General features: G+C 35.2%; 2 protein-coding genes across 4 annotated transcripts; both read right to left on the bottom strand.

Annotated features, from left to right (window-relative positions):
- Positions 1 to 1,205: 1,205 nt before the first annotated feature.
- On the bottom strand, positions 1,206 to 3,451 carry LOC132631749 (protein LPA2). The gene is made up of 2 exons (XM_060347447.1): positions 2,933 to 3,451; positions 1,206 to 1,510 (listed from the first exon to the last, which is right to left on the bottom strand). The coding sequence occupies exons 1-2, from the start codon at positions 3,354 to 3,356 to the stop codon at positions 1,365 to 1,367; spliced, it is 570 nt and encodes a 189-aa protein (XP_060203430.1). The 5' UTR covers positions 3,357 to 3,451; the 3' UTR covers positions 1,206 to 1,364.
- A 334-nt stretch (positions 3,452 to 3,785) lies between these two features.
- LOC132631748 (mitochondrial intermediate peptidase, mitochondrial) lies at positions 3,786 to 23,849 on the bottom strand. 3 transcript variants are annotated; one of them, XM_060347445.1, is made up of 18 exons: positions 23,410 to 23,844; positions 16,382 to 16,754; positions 16,173 to 16,254; positions 16,025 to 16,077; positions 15,878 to 15,932; positions 14,740 to 14,878; positions 14,604 to 14,658; positions 13,365 to 13,587; positions 12,513 to 12,608; positions 10,714 to 10,833; positions 10,486 to 10,611; positions 9,519 to 9,678; positions 8,936 to 9,048; positions 6,679 to 6,801; positions 6,518 to 6,585; positions 6,084 to 6,219; positions 5,805 to 5,970; positions 3,786 to 4,458 (listed from the first exon to the last, which is right to left on the bottom strand). In XM_060347445.1, exons 2-18 carry the CDS (start codon positions 16,546 to 16,548, stop codon positions 4,211 to 4,213), a joined length of 2,130 nt encoding a protein of 709 aa, XP_060203428.1. In that variant the 5' UTR covers positions 16,549 to 16,754; positions 23,410 to 23,844; the 3' UTR covers positions 3,786 to 4,210. The 3 variants fall into 3 exon arrangements, with proteins under 3 accessions (XP_060203428.1, XP_060203427.1, XP_060203429.1); XM_060347444.1 differs by having other exon boundaries at positions 16,382 to 16,737; XM_060347446.1 differs by lacking the exon at positions 3,786 to 4,458 and having other exon boundaries at positions 5,819 to 5,987; positions 16,382 to 16,737; positions 23,410 to 23,849.
- Positions 23,850 to 27,673: the final 3,824 nt, after the last annotated feature.

Raw genomic sequence — 27,673 nt, 5'->3', positions numbered from 1 at the left:
TATAAAACTTATTAAACCATCCAAAATTCTAATTCCAAGCTTGAAATAATATGTTAAAAGATAAAAAAAACTATGAAAAAGTTAAAGAAACATTTATAAATTACATTATAAATGAATATTTTTATGTATAAAATATGTTTGAAATTTTATAAATGTAATGTCGGGTTGGTTTGATTCGGTTTGACTTTTTTTAGCTCAATCCAAACCAAACCAATAGTGTTCGGATTTTTCTTTTTTAAAACCAAACCAAGTCAAACCAAATCACTAGTCGGATTTTTTTCTCGGTTTGGTTCGGATTATCGGTTTGGTGCGGTTTGTCGGTTTGCTTTGTACACCCCTATCTCCAGGCAGCGACGAAAGTTAACTATAGTTAGTGATAAATTGAGGTGAGAGTATGTATTAATTAACCATGATTACTTAAAAAGGTGCTTGTAAAGACGAATGTCAAACAATATATCCCTGATCATCATCCTTGGCATTTTTTCCGCTATTCCTTTTTATATCATGTCAAGACAGATGCGCGAAGTGCAGATTGTTTACCTGCCACAACGAACTTAAGACTATAGAAGAAAAATAAAGGTCTACCAAATATTGGCAGCAAAAAAGATACTCAAGCTCGAAGTTTGCTGAATTGGACCCCTATTGAGAGACTGGATGGCACTTGACATTAGCACACATCGACAGAGGTGGATCCAAAATTTTGAGTTTATGAGTTCTGAAATTCTAAAAAAATCAGTTTAATGGTACTGGATAAATTTACACATACTAAGCGGATTTCTTGTTACAAATCCAATTTTGACCAAAACTACTGAGTTCTACCGAACCGGTAAGTGAACTCTAACTACCCTTGATATTACTTATCGTTTATTTGTGCAACTAGCTAAGATACCATGGCCGATGGTACAACTATAAAAGCATCTGTTATTCATTTCACCATTTGTACACCAGGTACTTCTAATTGAAGCCAGTATAACCTTTCTCAAATGGTGTGCGCTTATACCGAAGTGCTACAGAAACCGAATGACTTACAATATTTGTCTTACCCATACATCCATGTCAAAGACAGTCCACTACACCAAAGATGACAGTATAGAAACAAAATTAAACTTCAGTTGATTCGCTTTAATATATTAAATTAAGCCACACTGCGACCCTCAAGCTATAAAAATTCAATGCCTAATACAAAAATGAAGGAAGAATAGGGAAACGGCAAGTAAGAAATTACAATTTTTAACTTGGTATAATCCACTTTCAGAAGTATTTAAAGGAATTCAATTGTCAGAGTTTCTCACATCTGTAGTTTACAAGACTGAACAAACTAACTAAAGTTACCTAAATACTCGATATATAACCTGCAAAAATTATCAGTTTTCACTATTAGATTTCTCATTCTGCAGGTACTTCAACACTCCATAGGCAACTGTTCCGGCAACAAACAGGAAGACTGTCGGAGTAAAGGATGGATAAAGATACTTCACAAAAAAATTGTCCCATACCTCCGGTAAAAAACCTAGATGCAACAGGAGTTAGAAAATCACCACGTGGAGATATACATTATGCAAAGTAAATGCTCATAGATTCAGCTGTAATGTCAAACTAATTAATCAAATCCATACATTTTTATATATGGAGATATTTAAAGCGAGAAAGATTTATCAAGTGTCTTATGACAACACAACTCATGTCAAACTACTTATTGTAAGTTGCTCTGAAACTGTAATCTGATAGTTACAAGAATAAATGTTCAATATTCGATGCAAAAACAGTCGTGAGAAATTATGATCATAGACTGTACACTAATGCTTACAAGCTTCCTAAGTTGATATTTTCAATCATCATCATAATGCAGGAAGTGCATGGTCCTTTATATCCAAGTCATTCTTCATAGTCGCTCCAAGCCAATGTTATTAAGGAGAACTTGTAGGAAACATGAACATCAAACGTTATGCTGCCTATTTAAACTGTGTCGAGTCCAACATCAACACTAATAGAATACCACAGAGGCTCTTGTGAGAGACCAAGTCATATGTGTCTCCTAATTTTTATATTCTTAAACGTGCCAACAGTACCACCCCATCAAGCACCATCAGGTAGTAGTTTTAAAAATATTTCCTTACTAAGAATTTCAATCTCATAGTTTCAAGCTGGAAAACCATGTTTGGTTCTAAGAACATTCTCCATAATGAGTACAGCTCACAGACCAACTTGAGGAATGGAGACTGAACACCACTTTGCTCTCTTGCGGAGAACTGGAGAAAAGAGTAGGCAATTAGCAGACCAAACATAGAAAACTTCCAAATGGAGATTTCTATTTTTTGAACTTGGAGTGAGCCTCGCAGAATTGATATTATCAACACCGTGTTGAACATGTTTTACGGCAGATTCTAAAATTAATATCTTTAAGGGCCTGTTTGTTATTGACAAGGAAACTGCAGCAAATCCTGGACAGGTCACCAAGCCAGAGGCAAATGAGGTAATTCATGTGTCATACTCAAATAAACTTTATTACATTACGTAAGTTATCTTCTTCTGAACTTAAATACAGTATGATTTAATATCTGTTTGATACACTTATTTTAAGGCACAGCCAATTCATATAGACCTTATGCATATCACTAGTTTTATAGATGCAACGTACATTAATAGTGATTACTCCGGGAATAAAAGATCACGTCTCTGTAATATATTGACTCACTTGTCAAAAGATTTAACCAAGAACAAATTCGGACTAGCCCCTTACACAAATAATTGAGTGTGTCCAAATCCTAATTGAATACTAGGTACTTTTCAAGCATGGATCAGTAATCACTCACTAGTCACTTGTCAACAGAAAACAAGCTACTTTAGTTTAGTGCAATTGGAATCACACTATGAATGAAGAAAAAAAGGGCAAATTACAAAATACAATTAAAGGGTGGGCCATAATTTTTACCTGAGGCAGCAAGGAGAATACCCTGGACAAGGATAGTAGCACCAAGTCCTAACCAAGCAAGAACAAAAGCACTCTCATTTTTCTGAAATTCCTTTGACCCACTGGTTTCCTCCGGTTGAGTAGCAAAACTGGGCTTTTGTATGGGTTCTCTTCGGATAATTGAATCCCTCTCTTTTTTCCGCTTTTGCTGTTTCTTCTTTGATGATGTTACTGGGCTCGAAACGGATGACCCAAAACCTAAGGAACTCGAGCTGGTGCCCTTCTTCGATGATGATGATGAGGTGTCCTCTGTAGATTTATCTGAAGAAGAAAGGCCCTGGATTTTAATGGAGAAATTTCCTAGGGTGGGGGGGTGTTGATGGGGGTGGCAGTGGAGAAGAAGATGAGGTTTTTTAGTGTGCGGTGAGTTCACTAGCAGCGCCATTTTCTGTTTTGTTTGTTATTTTATTCTTCTTTCATTTTACCAATTATCCACTCATAGCCATAGGTAAGGCCCTAACTTTCCCGTCAATAGTTGACCCATTTCCTTTCTTACCCCGCAAAAAGAAAATGTATATTCGTTGGTGATTACAACATAAGGAAAACGATAAAACTTTTACTCCTATCATTCACGTCCTTGTTAAAAAATAAAAATAAAATCAAAATAACAAATGTCAACGTACTATCACAAACAAGGAGAGTTCAGAGTTATAAAAGCAATCTTTGAAAGTTTCAGACCAAAAGAAACAAAAACTCCTCGAAGCAATTTGATTGACATTCTGGCTCTCTCCTATTCAGCTACTGGAAATCAGTAGCGGTATTTTATCTACTGATATTACAGGAGATGCTGCGAAATGTAAGAGGAAAACTCAAGTTTGCAATCAACCAAACAACCTTTCCTCGGTCAAAATTCATTTCACACATTGATATATTCCTAGAACCATTACATCTCTTCTGTTTTATTGGAATATACATTATTCAAATTAAGAAAAAAAAAATGATGAACACAATTAGTTTCTTTGAAGAATTGCTCAATAAATAGCCTGGCCATGAGATGTTTTCTCTGAACGCTAACTTCAGAATGACGTGCTCGAAAATACTTTAATTTGCTTGCTTGGCCGTGATGAAATCTCTTCAGATCAGCACTATTTAGTTGCTGTTATGATGGGAAGCCTCATCTTAAATCAATTCCAACTCTTCAATGGTGGGCCGCAATCTGCGTGCACAGATACTTGGCCTCGCCATGATTTAGCAGGGGAGAGAATACTTTTTCTCAATGCGGGGTTAGAACTCCTTTTGCTAGCATTTCAAGAGTTCCATTTCCTCACAAAGGCTTGTAATGTCCGGTATTATACCCCCATTGCAACTCCTTACAATGCCACTCCCCACAAGATCATTTAGTATATCAGCTGGATCTTTGGCTCCTCCATGCTGCAAGAATTTTGTTCTTAAAACCGAACCAGTGTCCAATGACAAAGGATCCTCTTGGCACATCCTTTGCCAGATACTCGTGGCAAAACATTTCGCATACAGGTAGCTATAATAACCTGCGCAAGTAAGGGAAAAGATATTGCTCCATTTCTTAGCAAGTGCAATGTGCAGAATTTAATATACAATGGATCTAAGTTACGCTAGAACTGACAAAATCCTACTGTTATCATTCTCACAAAAGAACCGACAAAACCCAGAGATTCAGAACCAAACATTCCAAATAACAATATCTATCAAAAAGAAAAAGAAATAAACCAAATAACCATGAAGACAGAAAATCTTCACAAGTATCTAATACAAATGTTGCTCTATCTTCTGAAAAATGTCATTGTCTATTACTCTCTAAACTCAAACCTTCTACATGTACTGCTTTAAGAACAGAACTCTACAACTAGAACAAGTTGAAAATAAAAAGGTCGGATGTTACGGAATAGATATTTCTTGCATCTGCTATTACATCTACATCAAATATCGCCTTTACGAGGATAAACACCCTTTATGACACATCATTTGACTACAAAACAAATTATATGCGTAGTCGTCGTGGCATCTCAATATTTTGGTTCATCGATGAATCCCCTTTTCGATATGATTGCAGAAGTCTCTAAGAAACTAAGAATGAAGAATTGACATAAAAAAAGGAGAATGCATGATCTAACCACTCGCTAAGACACATCATTTGACTACAAAACAAATTATATTCTTAGTCGTCGTGGCATCTCAAGATTTTGGTTCATCGATGAATCCTCTTTTCGATATGATTGCAGAAGTCTCTAAGAAACTAAGAATGAAGAATTGACATAAAAAAAGGAGAATGCATGATCTAACCACTCGCTAAGACACATCATTTGACTACAAAACAAATTATATTCGTAGTCGTTGTGGCATCTCAATAATTAGGTTCATCGATGAATCCCCTTTTCGATATGATTGCAGAAGTCTCTTAAGAAACTAAGAATGAAGAATTGACATAAAAAAAAAAAAAAAGAAGGAGAATAAATGATCTAACCACTCACTAAGAAGAACAGGCAAAAACAGAAATAACACCCTCCATACCATCTTGCCAAAATTTCCACTGGCGTCACCGTCTCTCACTACCATCAAGTTCTGAGAATCGTATAACAGATTATAGAGGAAGGGCACATCTAACAAGCAAAAAACTATCACTTAATTCACTTGTCAAGAAAGACACTTGAGATCTTAGTATAAAGTTGATAAAGAAAAAGTCCAGATTGGACCACCAACTATGAATCATGCATTTCTATTGAATTATGTCCGAATTGCCAAACAGTAGGTGTGAAGATGGTATATCAGATAAATAATAGTGCAACATTCTCTCACATATAGAGGCAACTATCACAAACATGAGTCAATTAACTATAGTCATATAGCGCTCTGATACCTGCACCATAGTTTGTAAGGTGACTGAATCGGGTATGCCAATGTGTTCCCTCCACATGCGACCAACTTGTATGTTGTCTTTTTAAATCTGCAACAATTGTTATTGTATCTCTCCCCGTGGATGGCTGCTCTCCGAAGAGTATTTGGTCAACTATTGCATAGAAGATCTGAATAAATGGAAAGGCTGCATAGGTCAAAGTTCTTGCCTCAAGTTTTCTAAAAGTTGAACTGAAGAAATGCTTATCAACAGAGTTAACTAGAAGGGGTCCATAAAACATACCTGCCGTTGCAATTCAGTTGCAGCAAACATCTTTTTAGCTCCCACCATTGATTCTACAAGTTCTTTGGGAATGATATCACCGGTTGAGTAGTGTTTAGCAAATGTCTTTAACACTCGATAATCCCAGGCATAGGACCTATGGATCAACAAGAGTGCCAAAACTTTAGTAATAACTGATAAGACAGCACTAACATGCGCATGCAGCATTCATCCTGAACATAGAATAAATAGTGTGTACACCACATATAGTGGTGAATTGAACCTGAAACTAGGATTGTAAGACTTTTCCATTTTGTGCCAAATCTAATGACGACGATATTACAAGAAAGAAAAAGGTAAATAAACAGCAGACAATCATATGAGCAGTGTGTGTCTAAACATCTCTTCATATCACTGATTAAAAGTATAGATCAAAGATTCTGCATTTGGCTCACTCAAATAGGTTTGAAGGCGTTTCAGCAAAATCAAGAACCACCCTCGTACCAGAAAAGTGTTGGTATTCCTGCGCAGATAGACAGCCACCAAGTGAACTCGATAACGATTTCAAAGCAAAAGTAAAAACCACTAGCAAATAGAAGCAGAATAAAATTAGTACCGTTCTTGAAAGCAATGAATGTAGAGCATGCCCAAACTCATGGAAAAGTGTTTCTACTTCAAAGTGGTTAAGCCTCACCGGAGCCAAACTTGACCCGGAGAAATTGCAAACAAGCGCTACGACCTATGAGTTAACAAGCACAGATAATTGTCAATAACTAGGTAAAATAAAATGGAAATACTGCAACGATCCACAGAATATCCATGAAGCAGTGAGCTTAAACTAAACTCTAGCATGATATTATGCATTTAAGGAATCAGTTCTTATGGGAAGGGAATACCGAAAACAGAAAGTTTCTTCTGGTTAAATGGGAGAAGGTTAGGAGGGACAATGGGGGAGGATTGGGAGTAAGAAATCTGAAGCTGCACAACAAGAGTTTGCTTTTCAAGTGGTTGTGGAAATATAGTTCAGAAGATGAAGCATTCTGGAAGAAGATAATTGAAGCTGTCTATGGTAAAAGAGAAGATTGGAGGCCTTTCCCCATAAACTCACATTCGAAAGGATGGATTTGGATAAACATTAGCAGGTTGTGGGATGTGTCACTCACATAATAAAATGGACGTGGGAAAAGGTGAAACAATTAGGTTCTGGCCAAATATCTGGACAGGGAATGAAAGCCTAAATATCAAATATCCAGTATTATACGGATGCTCCATCAAAAAGGGTGGTAATATAGCTGAATTGCATTCAACTTCAGGCTGGCAAGTATATTTTAGAAGAAACCTGAATGACAGGGCACTGGATGGTTTCTGTCAGATGTTGCAGCAGCTAGATTCAGTTACTGATCAGAACAGAAGGTACTCCTTGATATGGGCAGCTAGCAAGGATAAAAAGTTCTCAGTTAATAACTGTTCCAGAATTTTGATGAGGTAATCAGGCTGTTGGGAACTTAATTGGCCATGGAAGATAAATTGGAAGACTAAAGTTCCCATCAAAGTGGCATGCTTGGTTGGATTGCAGCCTGGGAAGCTTGCTTGGCTCAGGATAATCTCCACAAAAGAGGTTCCTCTCTTGTTAGCAGGTGTTATTTGTGTGAAGAGATCAGGAATCAATAGAACCTTATTTCTCCAATGTAAATGGTCCAGGCAATGCTGGATTTATTCCTAAGTATCTGGTGGTGTTTCTTGGGCAATGCCTGATAGCATAAGGGGTCTGCTGGAGTGCTGGCAGGGATAGGAATTCAAAAAACTTGAAAAAAATCTGGATCACTATTCCACTATGCATTTTTTGGACCCTATGGTTGGAACGGCATAGAGCTTGTTTTGAAGGACAAAAAAGCCTTTATCTTAGAATTAAGAACAATTGTTTGCAAAATCTTTTTTGCTGGTGTAATAGCAGGCAAATTGGAAGTATGGAGCAGCATATAGAATTTTTAGAGATGTTAGAAGGAAGATAGTAGTTGCATCTTTGGTGTAGTCCAGTAGCTTCTTATCTGTCTTGAGTCCTGTACTTTCTGTACCATCTTGGTACCTTTTATTAATAATACCTTTACCATTTCAAAAAATAATATGTATACCCTGAGATCATCGAAACCTAAAAACTTACAAGTATGAACAAACATTTTATTTAGGACAAGTTTTTATTAGCATAAACTAAAAATTTCTCCGGATGACCTTTAAAAACACATTTAAATAATATTCCCTCCGTCCCATTTTATGTGATGCAGTTTGACTGGGTACAGAGTTTAAGAAAGAAAGAAATACTTTTAGAACTTGTGGTCTAAAACAAGTCACAGATATTTGTGCGGCTGAATTGTTAGTAAATACATAAAGGTATCATTCTTTTTTGGGGCAGACTAATCATATAAATTGGGACAGAAGGCGTAAATCACAGAATCTGCAACTTGCAAGTATAAGTAAGCATTTAATTTTAAGAAACTTTTTAGGTCTATTAGCATAAAGCCATAAACTATAATAAACAAAATTTGATGAGGAACTATAATAAACTTATTGGGGTGACCTTCAAAATTATTGTCCAGATTTAAGCTAGCTAGGTGCAAGCAGACTTAAGTTTTATCAATTTCCAGGGAACTGTGAAAGATTAGTACCAATGCCCACATCATACCCAATCTAAACAGGTAGTTTAAAAAGTCAATGTTAATACCGGATGACTGATCAACAGAACATTTCCTGGTGGTTCTGTATTCCTGAAACTTACAAGTTACTATCACCAGTTGCTAAACAGAGACAAGAAACAAAAGGCATAGCATTTTATGAAAAACTGAAATGAAGAAAAAGAGAATAATGCTCTTACATACAGGAAGTTGGTATTCTGTCTCAGAAACTCGACGCCCTCCTCGGATAGCGAAATGAGCACAAATGGGATATTTACCTTTTCTTGATTTTAAATCGAGGTATAAGTACCCCAGGTCTCCCTGAAAACACGTATTATAAACTAGTTCAAGTGGATGGATGTTAAGACTACCACTAAATGGACATTAATGGAAGAGCCAAAAGCACACCAGGATATTAGAATGGATCAACTCAACAAAAACAAGAAAAGTAAGATTATGTTACATCTGCCAACATTCCAATTTTTTACCACTAGTCCATTTTTGCCGTCCACAGGTCAATATCGGAAAGAATGAAAATGATTCATGTCAATATACTGATAGGTTGGTCAGTAAAGAAATAGCATTAGAAAATAACAATCAAGAACGATAGTTCCCCTTAGCACACCTAATTTATCAACTCAAAAGGGAAAAGCTAAAATAAAGAAAGAAAGAAAATGAAAAAGAATTCTTTACAAGAGGTGGGAACTGGGAATCCAGTAATCTCATAGTTGAGATGACATGTCTTACCATATAACAAGAGACAGCCACTATTTCTAGAATATTAGACTTGCCTCAGTAGGATGATGTAGCACTATCTTCATCACATCAGGATGCCATGATTCACCAGGTGCAAGGGGTACTTTGTGAAATGTCACACCAAAGAGCGACTCAACCAAAACCTTCAAACCCTCAATACACTGCGGTAAAGGGAAATATGATGCAATAACCTGCAATGATAGACAAGAACAGTTCTGTCAAAAATGGAAAAAACCTTAAGAGCATGTAAAAGCCTTCATGAGAGCAGCATTCAGCAATTCATATATTAGTTGAATCAGAATTCTTTGAGTACTTATAAATAGGAAAGGTCTACATGGGTACACTGGTAGAAATTCTTCACTTTTTTGTTTTTCTTTTCCTTGGTATAGCATGAAGGCTTATCAAGGCTCTTTTCATAGTGTATAGAAATTCTGCCAGTGCAGTGAATTGCAATAATCACTTCTTCTTGTCGATATGACAGAACAGGTGGATGAGAAGTTCAAAAGGCAAAGAGCTATGGGATAGGTTGTAGAATTCAGTTGAAAAAGTAAATTGCTGATAGAAAGGTCAACTTCAAATTGTCTATGTATTTCACAGCCATTAAAAATTTCATGTTTTCTCTGAACTCACATCATCAATCCAAAGGATTGTTCCAACAAACAAAACAGGACTCCAGTAAACCAAGCCGCAAATACAACGATGGAGAAACGTCCTTTTTAAAGGCTATGTAACTACCTCAATGCCCGGGAAAACATGTTTATTATTTCATCTTTAGTTCAATTTAATCAATGACTTTGCGTCCCTGATTAGTTATCAGCAAATAAATTATAAGTTATCCTTAGAACCCACTTTGTGGGATTTCACTGGGTATGTTGTGGTATCTATGGAGACGCGAACACAAGAATGCAGAGTAAGAAAGAGTATCCGATACAACTTGATCATAAAAGCTCAAAGAAGAAGCAAAGATAATAGAAAAACGGTTAGGCTTCACTCATTACCAAGGAGTCCAACTTGTATGTTGCAGACTTCATCAGCCACGTGAAGTATGCCTCATCCCAGGGCTCCAACTCCCCTCTGGGATCACCACTATTCTCTCTCTTGAAATTCTGAATCGCCTCAAACTCCTATTTAAGAATATGAACATTTAGAAGAGCTTGAAAGAGCCCCAGCAGAGTAACATAATCAGTGTTTCATTCATATAAGTAAAATCTACTTCCAGAACATACCTGATCAGCCTTGGGTCTGACCACTTTGCTCATCTCAAGCAAAAAGGATAAGACCACTTCAGGAGATGCAGCCATAGTAGAATGTAGAGCAAATTCAGCATAAGACTTATACCCCGTAAGCTGCAAGTTAAGAGGATAAAGCATATTAGTATTGACAACATTCTCTCTTCTTTATATATATTGGTTTTTGTGTGTGTGTGTGTGTGTGTGTGTGTGGGGGGGGGGGGGGGGGGGGGGGGGGGGATGAATCTAAAACATCTTTGATACATGCACAAGTGGAAGTCATAGTGAATAATGAGAAGGAGAAAAAGTACTGAATAATGATTGACCAAATCAGGAAAGTATAAATTCAGCATATACCAATCACAAGTTACAATCTCTGTCCAAAATAGTTTTCGTACTTTCTTATTTAGATTCTGACAAGATGTTTTACCACATATCTTCTTATGCTCCTAGGGAAACTATAGAAGAAAGGTCCAGATATCTTCTACTCCAATAGTACTTTTGTGCACCATGTTCCCATGGTCTTCTTTTTTCTAGAATTATGATGAAATATCCATAAAGGCCTTTACCTATGTACATACCAACTCACAGATACAAGTGAAAATAATATCCCTGACTTAACCCCTATACTTGGAAAAGGTGAGGTTAAAGGACCACCCGTCACCGCTCAGCATAATTTGAGATTCTATTTTGAAGTCCAGATCAACTGTATTCACAAAAATGCAAAACTACAGTGTGATGAAACTGAGACATGTTAGAATATTTTTGGTAAAAGTTAGTTTTAAATGAACTGAATATAAGATGTGGATTGTATCTCACATCTATAAATAGGTGTGTCTTGTATTCCATTATCGTTAGGTCATCTTCTTTATTTTCTTATTTCTCACATGGCATCAGAACCTCTACGATCTTGGTAGAGACTAAAGGAGCTTCTGTCTACTAGCGGACAACCTTATACTGCCAGTCTGGCTGCCCCAGCAACACCATGCCTCTTTGGAGTGACCGGTTCAACAGCACTATATCTCTTTTCCAGTGAGTTTTCCAGTGGTGCACCTCTTTTCAGCCACTATTCCAGCTGTAGCTTTCCAGTTAGATTCCAACGACTAAAAACTTTTCCAACGAGATTCTGCGATGATGAATTTTTTACCGATTTCGCTGCAAACTTCTCAACAACAATTTGGACTATTTGTTTTACATGTTTTCAAAATAATCAACTCAACTTGATTTTCTCTACCATGAGTTGAGGTGCGTGTTCGAATGTAGCAACATTACGTGTTAATATTAAGTTAGCCGCTCATCGATTAAATATACAATGCAGGTATGTAGAATGTATCTCAAACCATTAAATAGGTGTGTCTTGTATTTCATTATCATCAGATCATCTTTTCTGTAACGCATCTCACACCGATAAATAAGTGTATCTTGTATATCATTGTCATCAAATCAACTTTCCTCTCTTATTTCACACAATGTCTCAGAACTAATAGATAATGAAAAGTGTCCCTTCTCTAACAAATTTAACTTTTAAATATGGTCACAAATTTAACATAGAAAACATGCAGAGGTTCTGTGTAGGAGCCCTGTTGCTACCGATAAACAAAAATATTTCCACATGCTTGACCCCAAAAATAGAATCAGGCATGGGAAGGCGTGTTATAGAACTAAGTAATTAGAAGTACCACTTCTTTAATAGTTTGAACTTTTTGATGAGAACACCATACAATTCTTTTGATAGGAACATCACAATTCAACAAAAACAAAATACAATGCTAGACCAAAAGTGTTCACATAACAACCTGTGCAAACTCGTGTCTAGTTGCAATAAGTTTATCAAGAACCTCGAGGTTTGCTTGTGGAACAGAATTTCCTTGGACATATGCCACCTTCCTGACCTGGAGAAGATCATGACAAAAATACACTAAATCATTCGGTCATTGAACGATAAAAGCTCTTTTCTTTTTTCCATCCATAGTTGAGCAAAACCTTATGAAGACAACAAATAAAGTAAAAACACTTGAGAGAAATATAAAATGTTTAAGTCTCTTCTTGACTTGTCAATGCATAAAGAGATTTTTTTTTTGATAAGGTAAAGTTTAGAGAGATTTAGATGGAGTCTTTTGGACATAAAAAGGTGTTTATGTGAGGAAATAAATAACTAGGTACTTGTACTTAGTAGAAACAGAGGGAAAGAATTTGTGATTCTTGAAGTATTCGTGATTGATGAAGCAAAGGATCATCCACTTGTTTTCAGTTCTCCAATTTCCCAAGTCCAAAAAATTATGCACAATTCATGAATTGGTGCCACAATCATTTGTTTTCTTTTATTTGGTGGTCTTCTCTTTTCCTTGCCCTAACCCTAAACCTTATATTCAGTAGTCAAGACCTCCCATACATAAACCCATTAAATGATTGTAATAGATATTATGTTTACTCTTGCACTCTCGTCTATGCTTATCTATGTCAATGTAAGAAGTTTACCTTGAGCTTCTAATGCTTTAGTTTCCTAACACTAGGAGAGAGAGTGAATAGGGAAGAAGTTGCTACACTGATACAATAAGCATAATATTGATTACTCTAAAGACCATTTGGAAATTTTCTGAACAGGGCTAAGTTATAACTAACAGAAATCAGAGGTTGCTCAATGTTACCCCAGCATCTGGTACACATTGAAGAAAGCCTTGCAGAGTACTTGACTCAGTTGCTAAGCGAAATCCTTGTTCTTTCATGTTATCTCTTGACCCCAGAGATCCCTTAGATGCACCCGACAGGTTACGATAGATAGGGCTGACAAGGTGGTGCAATCTTTTAGGGATCTTAGACGCTGGAAATATATTCACATGGCCTGGGTCAGTAATGATATTTTCATTATACCTGACAAAAAAGGAAAAAATGAGCATTCATCCAGTTATGTGGAACTAGAAACATTGAAGGCAACTTGATACACTAGAAACATTGAAGGCAACTTGATACATTATGCTATAAACAATAGTCAAAGTGAAATTAAGAACTGAATAGAGTCCAGTTCCATCTTGCAAAAAATGTAGATAACCCGAAGGTGAGATTGCAAAGACTACGTCATTGGTCCCATAACTGCGACTTAAGATGAACAGAGAAGAAAAACTGGACTGTTGTTAAGGAAGAGGAAATTAAGGGAGGATATGAACAGCTCCTTCTAACCCTGCACGAGCTAGAGGCCCTCAAAGATATTACTCAAGAGTTCATAGTTGACAAGCAAAATACTGAAAACCTATTTCTCAATTCTACTTATGCAAATTTAAGCAGAATTTTCAGCATTTAGATGCATAGACTCAGCCCGAAAGAAACAAGCTTTTTTACAAACGAATTGAAGAAAACATTAATTAAAAAGAAACAAAACAAATCTCAGTCAAACACCAATTCTTAACTTCTCCAAATGCTGCTTCTGTAAATCATCTCGAAAAAAAATTGCATTTGATCTATATGGGTGCCTACTTAAACTCAACTACGGACCTGTGAAGAACTGAATATAATCCTTTCCTAAGGATTATGAGTTAATTTAACAATCATCCCCGAAAATTAAATTTAATTTCTAAAGACGAAGATGGTCATTTTCTACCTTCAGTAGACTGAATCGAACATATAGTCACAATTCAAATGTTCCATGGTGAAAGTCCACTTAATTTGAAGGATAAAGCCATGATTCAAATAATAATTGATATAAAAAGATCAGTACACAAAAGGACAAGAAATAGTAGGTAAATCCTATTTCAAATACAAAACCAGCTTCTAGACCTACAATGATCATGTGATCTCTTTTAACAACAACACGAAAATTATAGAAAACATCAAAAAGTTCCATCATTTAACAAAATTCCAGGAAAACTAACAAGGAGATGGTTATCACTTACTCTCTACACAACTGAATAATGTCAATGGAAAGCTCATTAGCTCGATCCCGTTTTTCTGTGAAGCCATCAAGGTTCTTAAATTAGTGCAACAGAAATGATTTACCAAGAAAAACAACAGTTGTACGAAGTCAAATACCAGAGCAAAGATGGATTCCACCCTTCTCCAAGTCCATTCGTAGAAAGCGGGCTGCCCTTTTCGCTTCATGTGTGAGTGAATTGCTGTCTTTTTCTGATTTTATTACTGCCTTGTATATACTATGGTTTGTATTAAGGTACTACATGCCAAGGAGCAAAAGAGTCAATAAACCATTGCACTGAGAATCTTCCAAAGCAACTGCATCTCGAAGTAAATCCATTAGTGGCAAGTTATTTTTAGAGTATAGGACTAACTTATAAAAGTATTTTCATTAATCAAGTGAAGAAAGCCAACTTGGAGACAATTTTGATTCCCCCTCCCTTCCCAGTCCCCCTGGCCAGAATATAAGACTACCTTGTATTTCATTAGTCTAGTGAACTGATTGTACATGACGGTGGATATACTTTTACCTTCTTTTTCCACTAGGTATTAATTTATTTATTTTTATGACAAGGGAACCAGCAGCCGCCACCCTTCGGGTGCGTACAGGGTAAACCCCGCTCCTGTGCAATAGCCCACAAACCACACAGAAGAGATAACCCGTACTAGGCAAGCCTGGTGCGACGAGCTCAACCCAGGAGGCAAATCCCCTGCTATTGTAGGCAAAGGGTTTCGAACCTGAGACCTCCATTATGAAAGCCCCATGATCAACCAACTGAGCCACCCTTGTGGGTCCACTCGGCATTAACCTAATTCTTAAATTCATGGCTTTTGTTGCTAATTTGGCAAAGACAAGTTATCTTTACAGTTTCATCACGTCTGCAAAAGATAATCAGTGCAATACCACACATAGGGAGGTACATCATAATGATGCTTACTGGATATGAATAGATTACTATCCATAAATAACCGAATCCACATTAACTCAAACTTGAGGAGTCTACTAAAGGTTTGTTCTAATTATTGGCAACCATCAGTGTGAGAAGAGACAAAGATCATAAAGTGTATCAAGGAGCATACACCAAATGAGACAGTCAGGTGACATAAAAATAATTACCATTAAATAACTTCAACTATTTAATTTCTGGCATTTGAAGCAGTTTAGGTCCAACACAACAGTCGGTGTAAACACAAATATTGATATAACGAGCCAGGCGAAAACAAACTAATAAAGCCAATCAAATTTCAGGAACCTTACGTGTAAAAACTCATTTACTCTTAGGGATGCCTTGCCTGCCTCATCAACAAACTCCCTAAAAGGTATGTAAGTAGTCAAAGCAAATGAAAATAAGATGGGAAACTGTAGATATTGATCTATAGTTTATGTAAATCCTAGTTCACGTACCTGTCTGGATGAGTATGTCTGCACAATTCAGCTGAATCAATTACTGAGCACACCTATTAAATTAAATAGGTCAGTTATTGCGTCGCGTTTTAACCAAGTTCAACTAGTACTTGTCTTGTTCAATTAGACCACAAAAACCCAAACTTACAGTATCAGAAATCTCATCCATTGCTCGGATAATTTCAGGAGATGACGGCATGCCAGATATATACTTCACAAGTTCTTCTGACCTATTAAGCATGTGAATATTTTGCTAATCAAACACTTGAAACAGAAACTCATTCAACTCCGAAGCAATCTAATTGACCGAGCAAAAGTTAAAGAAGAAGAAGATGCTATCTGTTTGTTAATGCTTACCTTTCAATAGCATCGTCGACGAATCGTTGAAAGCCTTTGGGAGTTTTCAAATGATGATAGCCGTAAAGTCCGGTCTCTTTGATTGACGGAGCTGTAGATGTTGAAATGTGGATGAATTGGGAGTTTGCTCGTAGCTGAGCAGCCGACTTGCGAATTAGAGCGTGCATGGCGATTAACAGTCACAACGAGGTTCTTCCCCTCTTCTTCGTTCAATCTGCAGAAGCTGGAGCTCCTTCTCCTTTCCAAGAGGTAGAAACTGGAAACCAGAAAAACAACTCCAATGGCGCTTTTCCACTTGAGAAGCCGACAAACTGGTCCTTGTGTTTAGAGGATAGGTTTAAATTTGGTCCTTGTATCTACATTTATTTTGATCCTTTTAAGTTTATCATGAGTTAGCACTTTTGCACTCCTTTATTATTTAGTACCAACACTTTGTTTGGTGGATTTTAACAGAAAAATGTGAAAAATAAGATTTAATGACAACACAAGTATAGGTGTAGTTTATGCTATTGCTTAACGTGTAATTTTTACTATTTTTGTCTATTTTAGGTGTTTAGGATGATTTCTATTGCTGCAGTGACAACATCCGGTTTGTGGAAGACACGGATTCAAATAACAAATACGCGGAAATAAAGATAACGAAGAAATCAAGGGATGAGAGGTGAAGAATTTGGGATGAGAAGAAGAGGGACAGAAGCAAGACCCAATTAGTAAAGAGATTATAGGCAAATCTAGATATATTAAACCCAAATCCTCCTGATCGATTCCTACTAACAAACCTATACTAGTTGAATTCAATTTAAGAGTCAATCAAATGAATCCACAAATGACCAACTCTCATATGAAATCAATGGAAAAAGAGTTCAATAGCCAACAATGGAATCCACAATAATCAACTATCACTAAACACTAATCACTAGATTAGCACTATACTAATTCTACCAAACAAACTATCACTCACATTAGAGTATTTATCTCAATTCAACATAATCTAAGTAAATGAAATGTCTAAGTCTAGTATTTATACTCCTAGACTAAAAAAGACTAAGTTATTACAAAAATGTCATTAATGAGGCAAGGGTCTAGTTTGGCTAGTTGGAATGTTGACTTGAAATCCGAAATGTTTCTTCCTTGCACAAATAGCCAACTCCCGATCTTATCCAAATTTGCAAGTGTAGCCAATTTGCAGAAATGCCCCTGTTTGCACGTTTGGCCATTTTGCGTTTATACCCTTCTTGCACTTCTAGCCACTTGCGCATTTGGTCCCCTTTCTAGTAGTTTCTTCTTCAATCAACTCTCAAGCCACCTTCCACACATCATAAGCTATCTTGTGTGGCTTGTAGGAGACTACAAAGGCTTTCAATGCTATCCTTATCATCCATGCCGCTTGTAGAGCTTGAAGTTCCATAACTTGGCTTTGGATGTAAATCTTTAGATGAAATGTGCCATGTAGGATTATATCATGCAGTTATGAATTTGTTGAACTTTTCTAGTGTGTCTACCTAATATTTTCTTTTTCATATTTTTCTTTAAATATATAGAATAATAGCAAGAGGTTGATAAATATTTGACGGAGACAAAAAAAATACTTATTTTTGACATTTTAAAGGACTAAAACTACTCATGAGTATCAAGAGACTATTTTAAACCTACTCCAAACACAAAGAGGTAAGTAAAATATTTATGAGCAAATTCTAGATCGCGTCTAAAGTTGTCTCTAAAATTGAATTAACACAAGCTAGATGTGGAACTTTACGATGGTTAAAGTTATAGAAGAAATTGGACTATCTGTAAAAAAAAAAAAATTATTAATATTCTTTAGATCACAGTCGAAAGTTGTATGTAAGCTGAATTCATACAAGTTCAATTGAAAACTTTAGAAAATTTATAGAAGAAATTATATCCAAATGTTAGACCACGATGTAAAGTAGTTCGAAAGCAGTAGTTCCCATTCTTCTGGTTATATAGCACTTCAATCAAATTTGCAATTTTTACCAAAAAAAATAAAAAGTACAAAACAACGGTTGCCTCACAAAGACAAAAGGCATTTGAGAAAATTAGTGAACAATTTTTGTTTTCCTAATGCAAGTATTGTATTTAAGAAAATCAACGAAAGGACATAGTCGTTTTTCAGACCGCTAATTAACATTTAATCACTATTTCAAAATTATTCAATATTTTGATAATTTTAATACAAAAATAAAATTTGCACAAAAACACAAAATGATGTTGGAGTTCGAATTTTTTACATGTGAAACTCAAACATAATCAAACTTCAAGACATTTTCATGAAATTTTCTTGGAGTTTCACTTGCACCATTTTGAAATTTTTCTGGAGTTTCACCTGCATCATTTTAAACTCAAGAAAAAAAAATCTATCCTTCCGTTTTGCACCATTTCAAACTCAAAGATCATTTCCTGGAGTTTTATTTTTCTCATTTTTTATTTTAACAAAATTTTCTAGAGCTCCAGTTATGCCATTTTGAAAAATCCATGGTGTTTCTCTCACAAACGCAAGTAAAATTTTATGGATATATAGTATATACAATTGTACGGTCCAAAAATACAAAGAAAATTATAATGGAATAATTTTATGGATGGTATCTGAAAAAATAAGGGGTAATTTCATGGTGGTGCCTAATGCAACAACAACTTATGCAGTGTAATCTCACAAATAAGTCTGGGGAGGATAGGATGTACACAAACCTTACCCCTACTCATGAGAAAATTTCATATACAGGTGGCACTTGAGATAATAATGAGGTAATTTCATGAATGGTAATTATCTAAAAGTGAACTGATATGGATTCAAATTCCTAAGTTCTTTTCGGACTTTGAATTGCGTGTTTGAAACTCTTTGAAACTTCACGATCGTGTTGGAGTTTCACTTGCCAAAGTTTCAAACTTCAGCACCCTCCTTCCATGTTTTAACTAGGAAAATTTAAATTTGTGGTCAAATTTTATTTTCACCTAAAAAATGACTACTGCTCAATCAAATTTCAAATAGCACTAAATATTACCGTCCAAAAATTGACCATCTGCCCTAATTTTCACCGACAGTTCTAGCACAAAATAGTAAATTACTCAGATACCCGAATGGTAATTTTACGAGTCATAACTTGGTAGGAATGGAGAAAAATTTTAAAAGCGAGTGTAAAATTTATCTGATACTTTTCATTTTTTGAGAGTCAATTTGACTAAAATTTAAAGATAAACTGGATGAGATTAACTCAATACCTCAAGATTAAAATTTGTATATTTGGAAACTACATGCCAAGAACTATAAATTACAATTTTTCTCATATCAATTTAGTAAAAAAAAATATATCTTAAAATGTTGGTCAAAATTCATGTCGTTCGAATCTCAAAAAGGGAAAAATATTTGATAATTTGGGACAAAAGGAGCAACTCTTTTATAGGCTTTTATTAAGAGATAATTACACCCTACGTTAATTAGGGTAACAATGCTATCAAAACCCATATTCTTTACAAAAAATGACCCAGACTTTTTCTCCGACCGCCTAAGCATCGTACCCCTCCCTGCTGTGCTTCCGAACCTCCGCCACCGTGTTCACCATGTTCCTAATCGTCGATGAGTCAACTTCTTCCACCACCGACCGCCTGAGCACCATACCCCTCCTTGTTGCGCTTCCCAACCTTCGCCACTGTCGTCGTGCCAGTGCAGCGAGTCAGCTTATTGTTATACCCCATTTTAAACGGGTTAAATTAAAGTACAACATATTGGTGATTCCTATTTATTTATTTTAAGGAGTCGCTACCTAATTAATTTAACGGTGAATTAGGACACCTAAATGTTAACTAAGGTAAAGTTAAAACTAAACCTCCATTAATAGTCTATTTAATCAGTGTGATTCTAGGTAAGGATTCTATATTATCCTAAAGAAAAGGGGTTAGGCATCCTTTAGAATCCGTTAACTACGGTTAACCGGCCAAACTTAAATTAATTATTGAAAATCTATATATTTATGAAAAATAGCTCTTAGATACTCTATACGTATTTAAGAAAATTAACTTATAAATTAACAAGTGTAAAATACCGTTACATGCACGATATTCGTCCAATTTGAACTTTACTGAAAATCAAACATAAAAAAAAAGTCCTACAACTTGCTGGGATTTTCTGATGGCCAAGGATACTAAAATGATTTAAGCCTCCATAATTTCTAAAAGATAGTTAACCATTCGAAATGTTATCCAATCATTTTTGAAACAAAAGTTGCTGACTTAACATTAAATTAAATAAACTTAGAGGGAATATACTCGTTAAGAGGTGACCTTGATTTATTTCACTAGAACAATTGCTTCAGCATTTAGAATAGGGCCAAGTTAACAAACTATCTTAACCGATCATTCCCTTTTTTTTCTTTTTTTTTAGTCTTTACAAAATAGGTGTTGCACTCTTTATAGTAAAATAAATACTTAATATTCAGAGCTGTAATCCCCAAAATGAGAAAAAAAAAAAAAAAAAAAAACTACCCTTTATAGTCCTACGTGAATCATAAGTTCTGCACCTAATTTCAAACCACGCACAATCCAAAACACAGACAAAATTAGCAATCATAAAAAATGGGCGAAAGAAAATGAATGATAAGAAAAGGGGAGAGAAAAAAAAAAGAATAAAATATTATGGAATAGGCGTCGTCTAGCGAGTTTCGCCTGTCCGATGTGATTTAAGAATTGCGGAACGAGATGACTCTATGGCGGGTGTGCCGAGTCTCATCTTGAGACTTTGTTTTGATAAAGTCCCGAATTAAGACTCCGTTTGCTGCGATGTGTACATGTAAAAGAAAGGGAAATAAGATTAGCATAAAAATTCAAAGAATTTTAATAAGAAAGAGTCAAACAAGATGTTCTATTCCTTGAAAATGTAATAACTTGCTTCAAGATTTGCAAATAGGTAAAAAAAAAATGGCGAGTCAAGAAAAATAGTTCAGTCTAATTCTAGCGAAAGCGAAATAACCAGCAACTCTCACAAGCCTCTTAGAAACATTTGAGTAGGATACTCATTCAACATTAACGAAGGAAAGAAAATAAAGGAAATTATGTGCCTCACAATGGCAATCAAGTTTAACGTCTAACAGATTTCCCAATACTAAGTAAGTTGCAAAAAATATAGTGGAAGTCGGTTAATTTATAAAGCTGCAATGGAGCAGCAGCTCCTATTAGAAGTGCACCAAAGGAGAAATAAATACTGAGGGTCTTGAAACATGTTTACTTGCCTAAAATGAAAGACTAGAAAATTTTGAGAATAAAAGAAGGGCAACCTTTGCAGATCAGAAGAAACTTGCAGTCCTTGTGTTTTTTAGGTTATTACAAAGCCAGTCAATTTTCAGTAATCACAAAAAAAATGACACTTATCAATGGGAACTAAATTTAAAAAAAGGTGAACAAACTGGCCTCAAGTTGAATATATCTTTGAGAGCACTTTAAGGTGCAACAAACCAGAAAAATGCCACAACAGTAAGTAATAATAGGTAGCAACAGATTCTGACTTTACTATTATTCTGAAAAAATCACAAATATGAAGTGAATTAGCCTGTTCAACACCTTGGAAAACAAATAAACTAAAACACGAGCTTTACTAATTCTTTGAATATAAACAGGTAGGAGTTATATAAATCTAGTTTCATGGCTAACAAACAAAGAATGTTCCCAATGCTAGTTATCACAACAAGATCATTTAAACATCAAACAACGGAATGAACCACCTCAACTTCATCAAATAGCTTAAAAGGAATGGCTTAGTTGAACATTTCCTATTCTAGGATTGGTTTAAAAGACAGCAAGATCCAAAAATATCTAGACAGACCACAAAAAAAAAAAAAAAAAAAAACCTGTTCTGAATGCCTCACTAGACTCACTTATCTAAATAATGTGTTTCATATCAAGTCACCTCAACACCTCTAAGGGCATGCTTAGATCACAATATAAATAGGAAAAGGGATGATTGTGTCTTGACTCTTCTCCTACTTTTAGTTTAACAAGCTCATTACATAGTTCTAACATGTTAAGGATATCAAAGATTTTAAGAACGTTTAAATAAACGATGAAAGCAAGAAAAGACACAATAAGTCCATTTGTCAAGCACAAACAGAACAGCAGATTCTTGACACAAGTTCACATGGACACCCTCTACTTTATTTAACACCTTTCCTATTCTAAGGTCAAAACAACTGGGCAGAATGCTTTGGTAACTTAAAAGGTACACGCTTTCCAAAACGGGACCATCTCAATCAGAGATAGGTATGCAACATCACATAAGAGTAAATTGGGAAGAAAGAGCACCTAACTATCCCTCAAACGATGGCAGAAACTAAATAGAAGGGGTTACCACATTCTTTAAGGATTTGTTAAGTGTACACAACACTAATGGGCTGCCGAGGATTACGAAATAAGATGATTATCTTTCAAAGTAGCTAACTGGTTTGAGATCATTTAAGAGTGAGCAACAGACCTTACTCATGCTTATAATCCAAAAGATTGATGCCTAATTTTTGAACTCCTTATATTCTTAACTAATCAGAACCCAAAATATATTTCTTTCTTTTAAAATACACCTGATTCATACATAGCTTGAAATACAACATATACACTATACATCAAATAATGGTGTATAATTCAAAGCACACTGGAAAAGGGAAACATGCTGATAAATATTCAAAGAATAAGTGCAAATAGTAGAATCTAACACTCGACTTCTTAACTAAATTACAAGGAGAGGAAAATAACATTGATTTGGCATATTTAACTTGAGTTTTTTTTTTTCATGAACATTCATCAACTTAAAGGGGCTGCATTGAACTGAAAATCAAATACTTATGGAAATTTCAAACCCAGTATTTCAACATACAATGATTATCCTCGTACTTCTCCAAAGCTAAGGTAAGCAAATATTTAACATCAATCCAAATGTACCACATTAGAACCAACTAAACTACACCAATCTAACTACATAAATTCACATGGAACAGAACTGAAGCAAAAAGGAGAAGTGGAGGATTACCGACCTTTTTGGGGTGTAGCGAACAAGGATTCGAGGTTCCCGATCTACCTCGAACACTTCAAATCTACTTCGAAACACTAAAAACCTCGAATTTGTATACCCTTCGAATCCAAACAGATGCCAAGGGAAAAACAGAACAAAATGGTGTGGATTTTGACTCGATATCGAACAATACGGCTAAAAGAATTAATGTCGTCTATGGGGGATTTCTTGCGACTCGAAAAACCTCAGTTTCTTGGGGAATTTTTTGAATCGAAAACTCCTTCGGTTCCAGATCTCCCTAAATGACTCAACTCGCAGATTATTTATAGGGTTTTCCTATTCGTGACGAAGAAAGAGAGAGGGGAGCGGGGAACAGGGAAAAGTGGGGGACAGAAAGAAGTGGGGGGAAGAGGAGCGGGAGAGAGGGAGAAAGGGGGCGGGAAAGAGGAGAAAGGAGAGAGAAGGGAGTGGGGGGAGGCGGCTGATGAAGATGAGGGAAATGAGGGAAACCCTTTTAGGTTTCCTTTGTTTAATGCGAATTGGGCCGGGTTGTGGGTTAATGGACTGGGTCAATTTTATTTTTGGCTGAATTGGCTGAAAATGTGGATTGGGCGGATGAAAATAATGGGTTAACTGATTTGGGCTGGTTGTTTTAAAATATTGGGTTGGATGGAAGAAATAGTTTGGCTTCTAAATTTACATACGAAACTCATTTTAAATTAATCATATACTGAGTGTGCTAAAATATCCCCTAATATAAAGTATGTGTTTATTAGTATTTAGATGAAAATAAAATGACGTCGTAATAGCCGTGCGATAATATATTTGAAATTCAACAGTAAGTAAATGCTATTATTAAATTACGCGAAGACAAATGCAATGCGTGTGCATAAGCTGGTAAAATGACGAAATGATAAAAATTGAGAATAATAATAATAATAATAATAATAATAATAATAATAATAATAATAATAATAATAATAATAACAGCTATATTATTATTATTTTTGTTTTTAAAGTTGCAAAAAAAAAATTTAGAAGCGTAAATAGGTATTTCGGAGGAGAGGCGGAACAAAATTGGGTGTCAACACTTATTTCACCACCGATCGCCTGAGCTAGATCTGGCCAGAAATTACCTAGATCTAGATCTATCCTTGCTAGATCTAGTTCTATCAGAAAACTCATCGAGGTAGTGGTGGAGCGTAGGTGGCGGAGATGAAATTACTAGCGGTAGGGTCTGTTATACCCCATTTTAACCGGGTTAAATTAGAGTACAACATATTGGTGATTCCTATTTTTGCTTATTTTAAGGAGTCGCCATCTAATTAATTTAATGGTGAATTAGGACACCTAATTTATTAACTAAGGTAAAGCTAACTAAACCTCCGTTAATAGTCTGCTTAATCAGTGTGATTCTAGGTAAGGGTTCTTTCTTATCCTAAAGAGAAGGGGTTAGGCATCCTTTAGAATCCGTTAACTACGGTTATCCGGCCAAACTTAGGTTAATTAATTAAGGTTAAATGAGGTGCTTAAATTTAAGAAAGTGGCTTATGATACTACTAAGGTTTTAAAGAAAAATATAATAACGTTGTTTAAAATAAGATTTAAAAAATATGCTAAGGCTTTAAATAAAAATGCTATTTTAAAACAAGACTTGTAGAATAATTTCTACAAAAAAAGAGACTTCGAATGTTATTTAAAATAAACTATGAATATTGCTAAGCTTTAAATAATAATGTTATTTGAAAATGAGACTTGAAAAATATAATGATTCGCATATAAATAGAAGCTTTTAAGAGAAGTCCTGGCCAATTTAAACTTAGGATAAAATTACATTATATGAATATGGTGGTGTAGAAAATCTAGACTTATTTTATAAATAGAATGCAAAAGATGTGAGCTTTCTTTCTCTTTTTACTAACTTATTTGACTATGCTCGGCCAAAAAATATATATAATTGGATAAATCTTAGAAACAATGTTTATAAAATATACTTGAGTTGATATTTGTGTATTAGTGACGTTTTGAAATGTATATGATAGTAAGAATAAAATATGATTCCCTTTGCTTAAAATATATAATCATGCCATTTTGCAAATCAATTATTCCAAATAAAATAGGTATTAGACATTATAGATAGTTTTAACATGAAAAGAAGAGAATAAAACTTATGGAATTGATTGTTAGTCTTCCTTAAACTAACTACCCATTACTAAACTAAACCTACTAATTCATTAGGATTCATCTAGGTTAAGAAAATAAAATAAGATAAGGTTAGTCATACAAAGCAAATAAAAAATATACAACAATAAAATAAGATAGAGGGGAAGAAAACTGAATGATCTGGCCCATTTTCAAGGCCCAACTGCTGCGCACTATTCATGCTATTAGGCTTTGGCCCAATAAATTTTATATGTTGCTGTTGCGGTCTGTTCCCGTTCATTGGGCTTTGGCCCACAATTTTGTCTTCTATTTTTTCTTTGCTGCGGACAGGATTGATGGGGGGCTGACTCGATAAGAGAGTTTCGCTGGGCTTTAGCCCATCGTTGAATGAGGAAGAAGACGAGTCCGAGGGACTCATATGCGATAGTCATGCATAAAAACGAAAGAAAAGGATTAGTACTAAACCAATAAATACGACTAAACATGTACAATGTAGATTTAAAGCAGACCAGGGGATTATGTATATACTATGTATATTTGAGTATATTCAGTGTATACACATTCATAAGGATATATAGAAGGTTAATATTGGAAAGATTTCATACAATTATCCTACCCTCGTTTACAAGGCTGACTATAGAAATAATACATTGCTCGAGAGTTCTAAAGGATATAGTCTCTCTTGTATACTGAAATAGGTTCAGCAAAATATTCTACATAACACGTTAATGAGGATGTATTTTCTCCTAAAGATGTAGACTGCATACTACATACAAACGTTTTTCCCGCAAGCTATCTATATTCTTTTATAAAGCAAAGAAAGAGTACTGATGTGTCTCCTAATATGGATAGCAGAAACACATATAGTCTCGTGCTTTTTTACAACGGTGAAGCAGAAATCCTAGGCCATGTTTTTTTCCAAATAAAAAAAATCGATTATAGAGTAATGATTTTAATGTAGACAACACAAATGAAAATTCTCATTCTAATGACATCTAAAAAAAAGAAAATCTTGAAATTACTAACATACATGAACGCATAATCATGAATATACATTAAAGATCTGCACAATAGGAAAAGAGAGGAAAGAAAAGGATTGCACTGACCAAACTGAGATTAACTAGGTGATCTAAATGGTTCTATTATTTCATCTGAACACATGAAAAATAACGGGCAATCATATCCAACGCAAAGGGATTGTACCAAGATGATGAGCTTTCATAAAACAACTACAGCAAAATGAACTAAGGAACACCTGCTGCACATTCTTGTTTAAATTAACCCAAGCCTAGTTGCCATTATCAAACAAGACTAGATATTCATTCTGAAAAGCAAAAATTATTCCTGCCTATACATTACTCAAACAAAGAGGTATTTGTCGGTTAAAATTTTAACCTATTTGAGCCAAACAAAGCACATCAATCTGTTGTTTGAAGACTTAAGAATAACGAGACAAAAGAGTGAAGCTTAAAGGTCATGCTTCTCTAAAATATTTCATTACATGGCATACTTCATTCTTAAAAGAAAGAGTAACAAATCATTTGGGTCAAGAACATAATGGTCACACCTGAGACTTTATTTTACTATAATCTCACCAGAAGGTTGGTTTTTGACTCAATAATGTCTTAAGAAAGCAGAGTTTGGATATAAGCTTAAACAAGATTCATGGCAAGACTACACTACCACAATGAGATTTGGGCAAAGCATGTAGACTTAATCATATATTTTCCAAACTTGAACATTTACCATAAACATAACATACTTGAGTGCAATATACTTAAACTATTCATCAAACCATGGTTATTAGAGGACAAAGATGATCAGAGACCTCAACAGATTTCACAGATTACCCAATGAGTTCATAGGTATGATCATGACACACAATCAAACAGGACTCAATCGAAACAACTTATAGACTAGATTGAACCATTTTAAACATCCCACTGATTCAAACCAAATTCCAACCGAAACACAAGACTTACCATCATTTTGATTGGCCAGAGTTTATGACAAGGATTAGGCTAAACTATGACATACTGAGAGTCAACATAGCACATATTCAAGTAGGAGACATTTAGTTTGTACTAACCCAAACGGAACATGATGGACACGATAATAGTGGC

This window comes from Lycium barbarum, chromosome 3, assembly GCF_019175385.1.
Source record: "Lycium barbarum isolate Lr01 chromosome 3, ASM1917538v2, whole genome shotgun sequence".
NCBI classification, from domain to species: Eukaryota; Viridiplantae; Streptophyta; class Magnoliopsida; order Solanales; family Solanaceae; genus Lycium; species Lycium barbarum.
Note: the sequence above shows the minus strand (reverse complement) of the source record. Positions and strands in the feature narration are given on the sequence as shown.

Excerpts from the sequence above, each read along its gene's own strand:
- LOC132631748 (XM_060347445.1), bottom strand. The coding sequence starts at position 16,548 with ATGCACGCTCTAATTCGCAAGTCGGCTGCTCAGCTACGAGCAAACTCC. Across the intron at positions 9,679-10,485 it reads CATACAAGTTGGACTCCTTG|GTTATTGCATCATATTTCCC; the intron begins GTAATGAGTGAA and ends CTATCATTGCAG. Across the intron at positions 4,459-5,804 it reads CCTTACAAACTATGGTGCAG|GTTATTATAGCTACCTGTAT; the intron begins GTATCAGAGCGC and ends TTACTTGCGCAG.
- LOC132631749 (XM_060347447.1), bottom strand. The coding sequence starts at position 3,356 with ATGGCGCTGCTAGTGAACTCACCGCACACTAAAAAACCTCATCTTCTT. Across the intron at positions 1,511-2,932 it reads TATTCTCCTTGCTGCCTCAG|GTTTTTTACCGGAGGTATGG; the intron begins GTAAAAATTATG and ends TGTTGCATCTAG.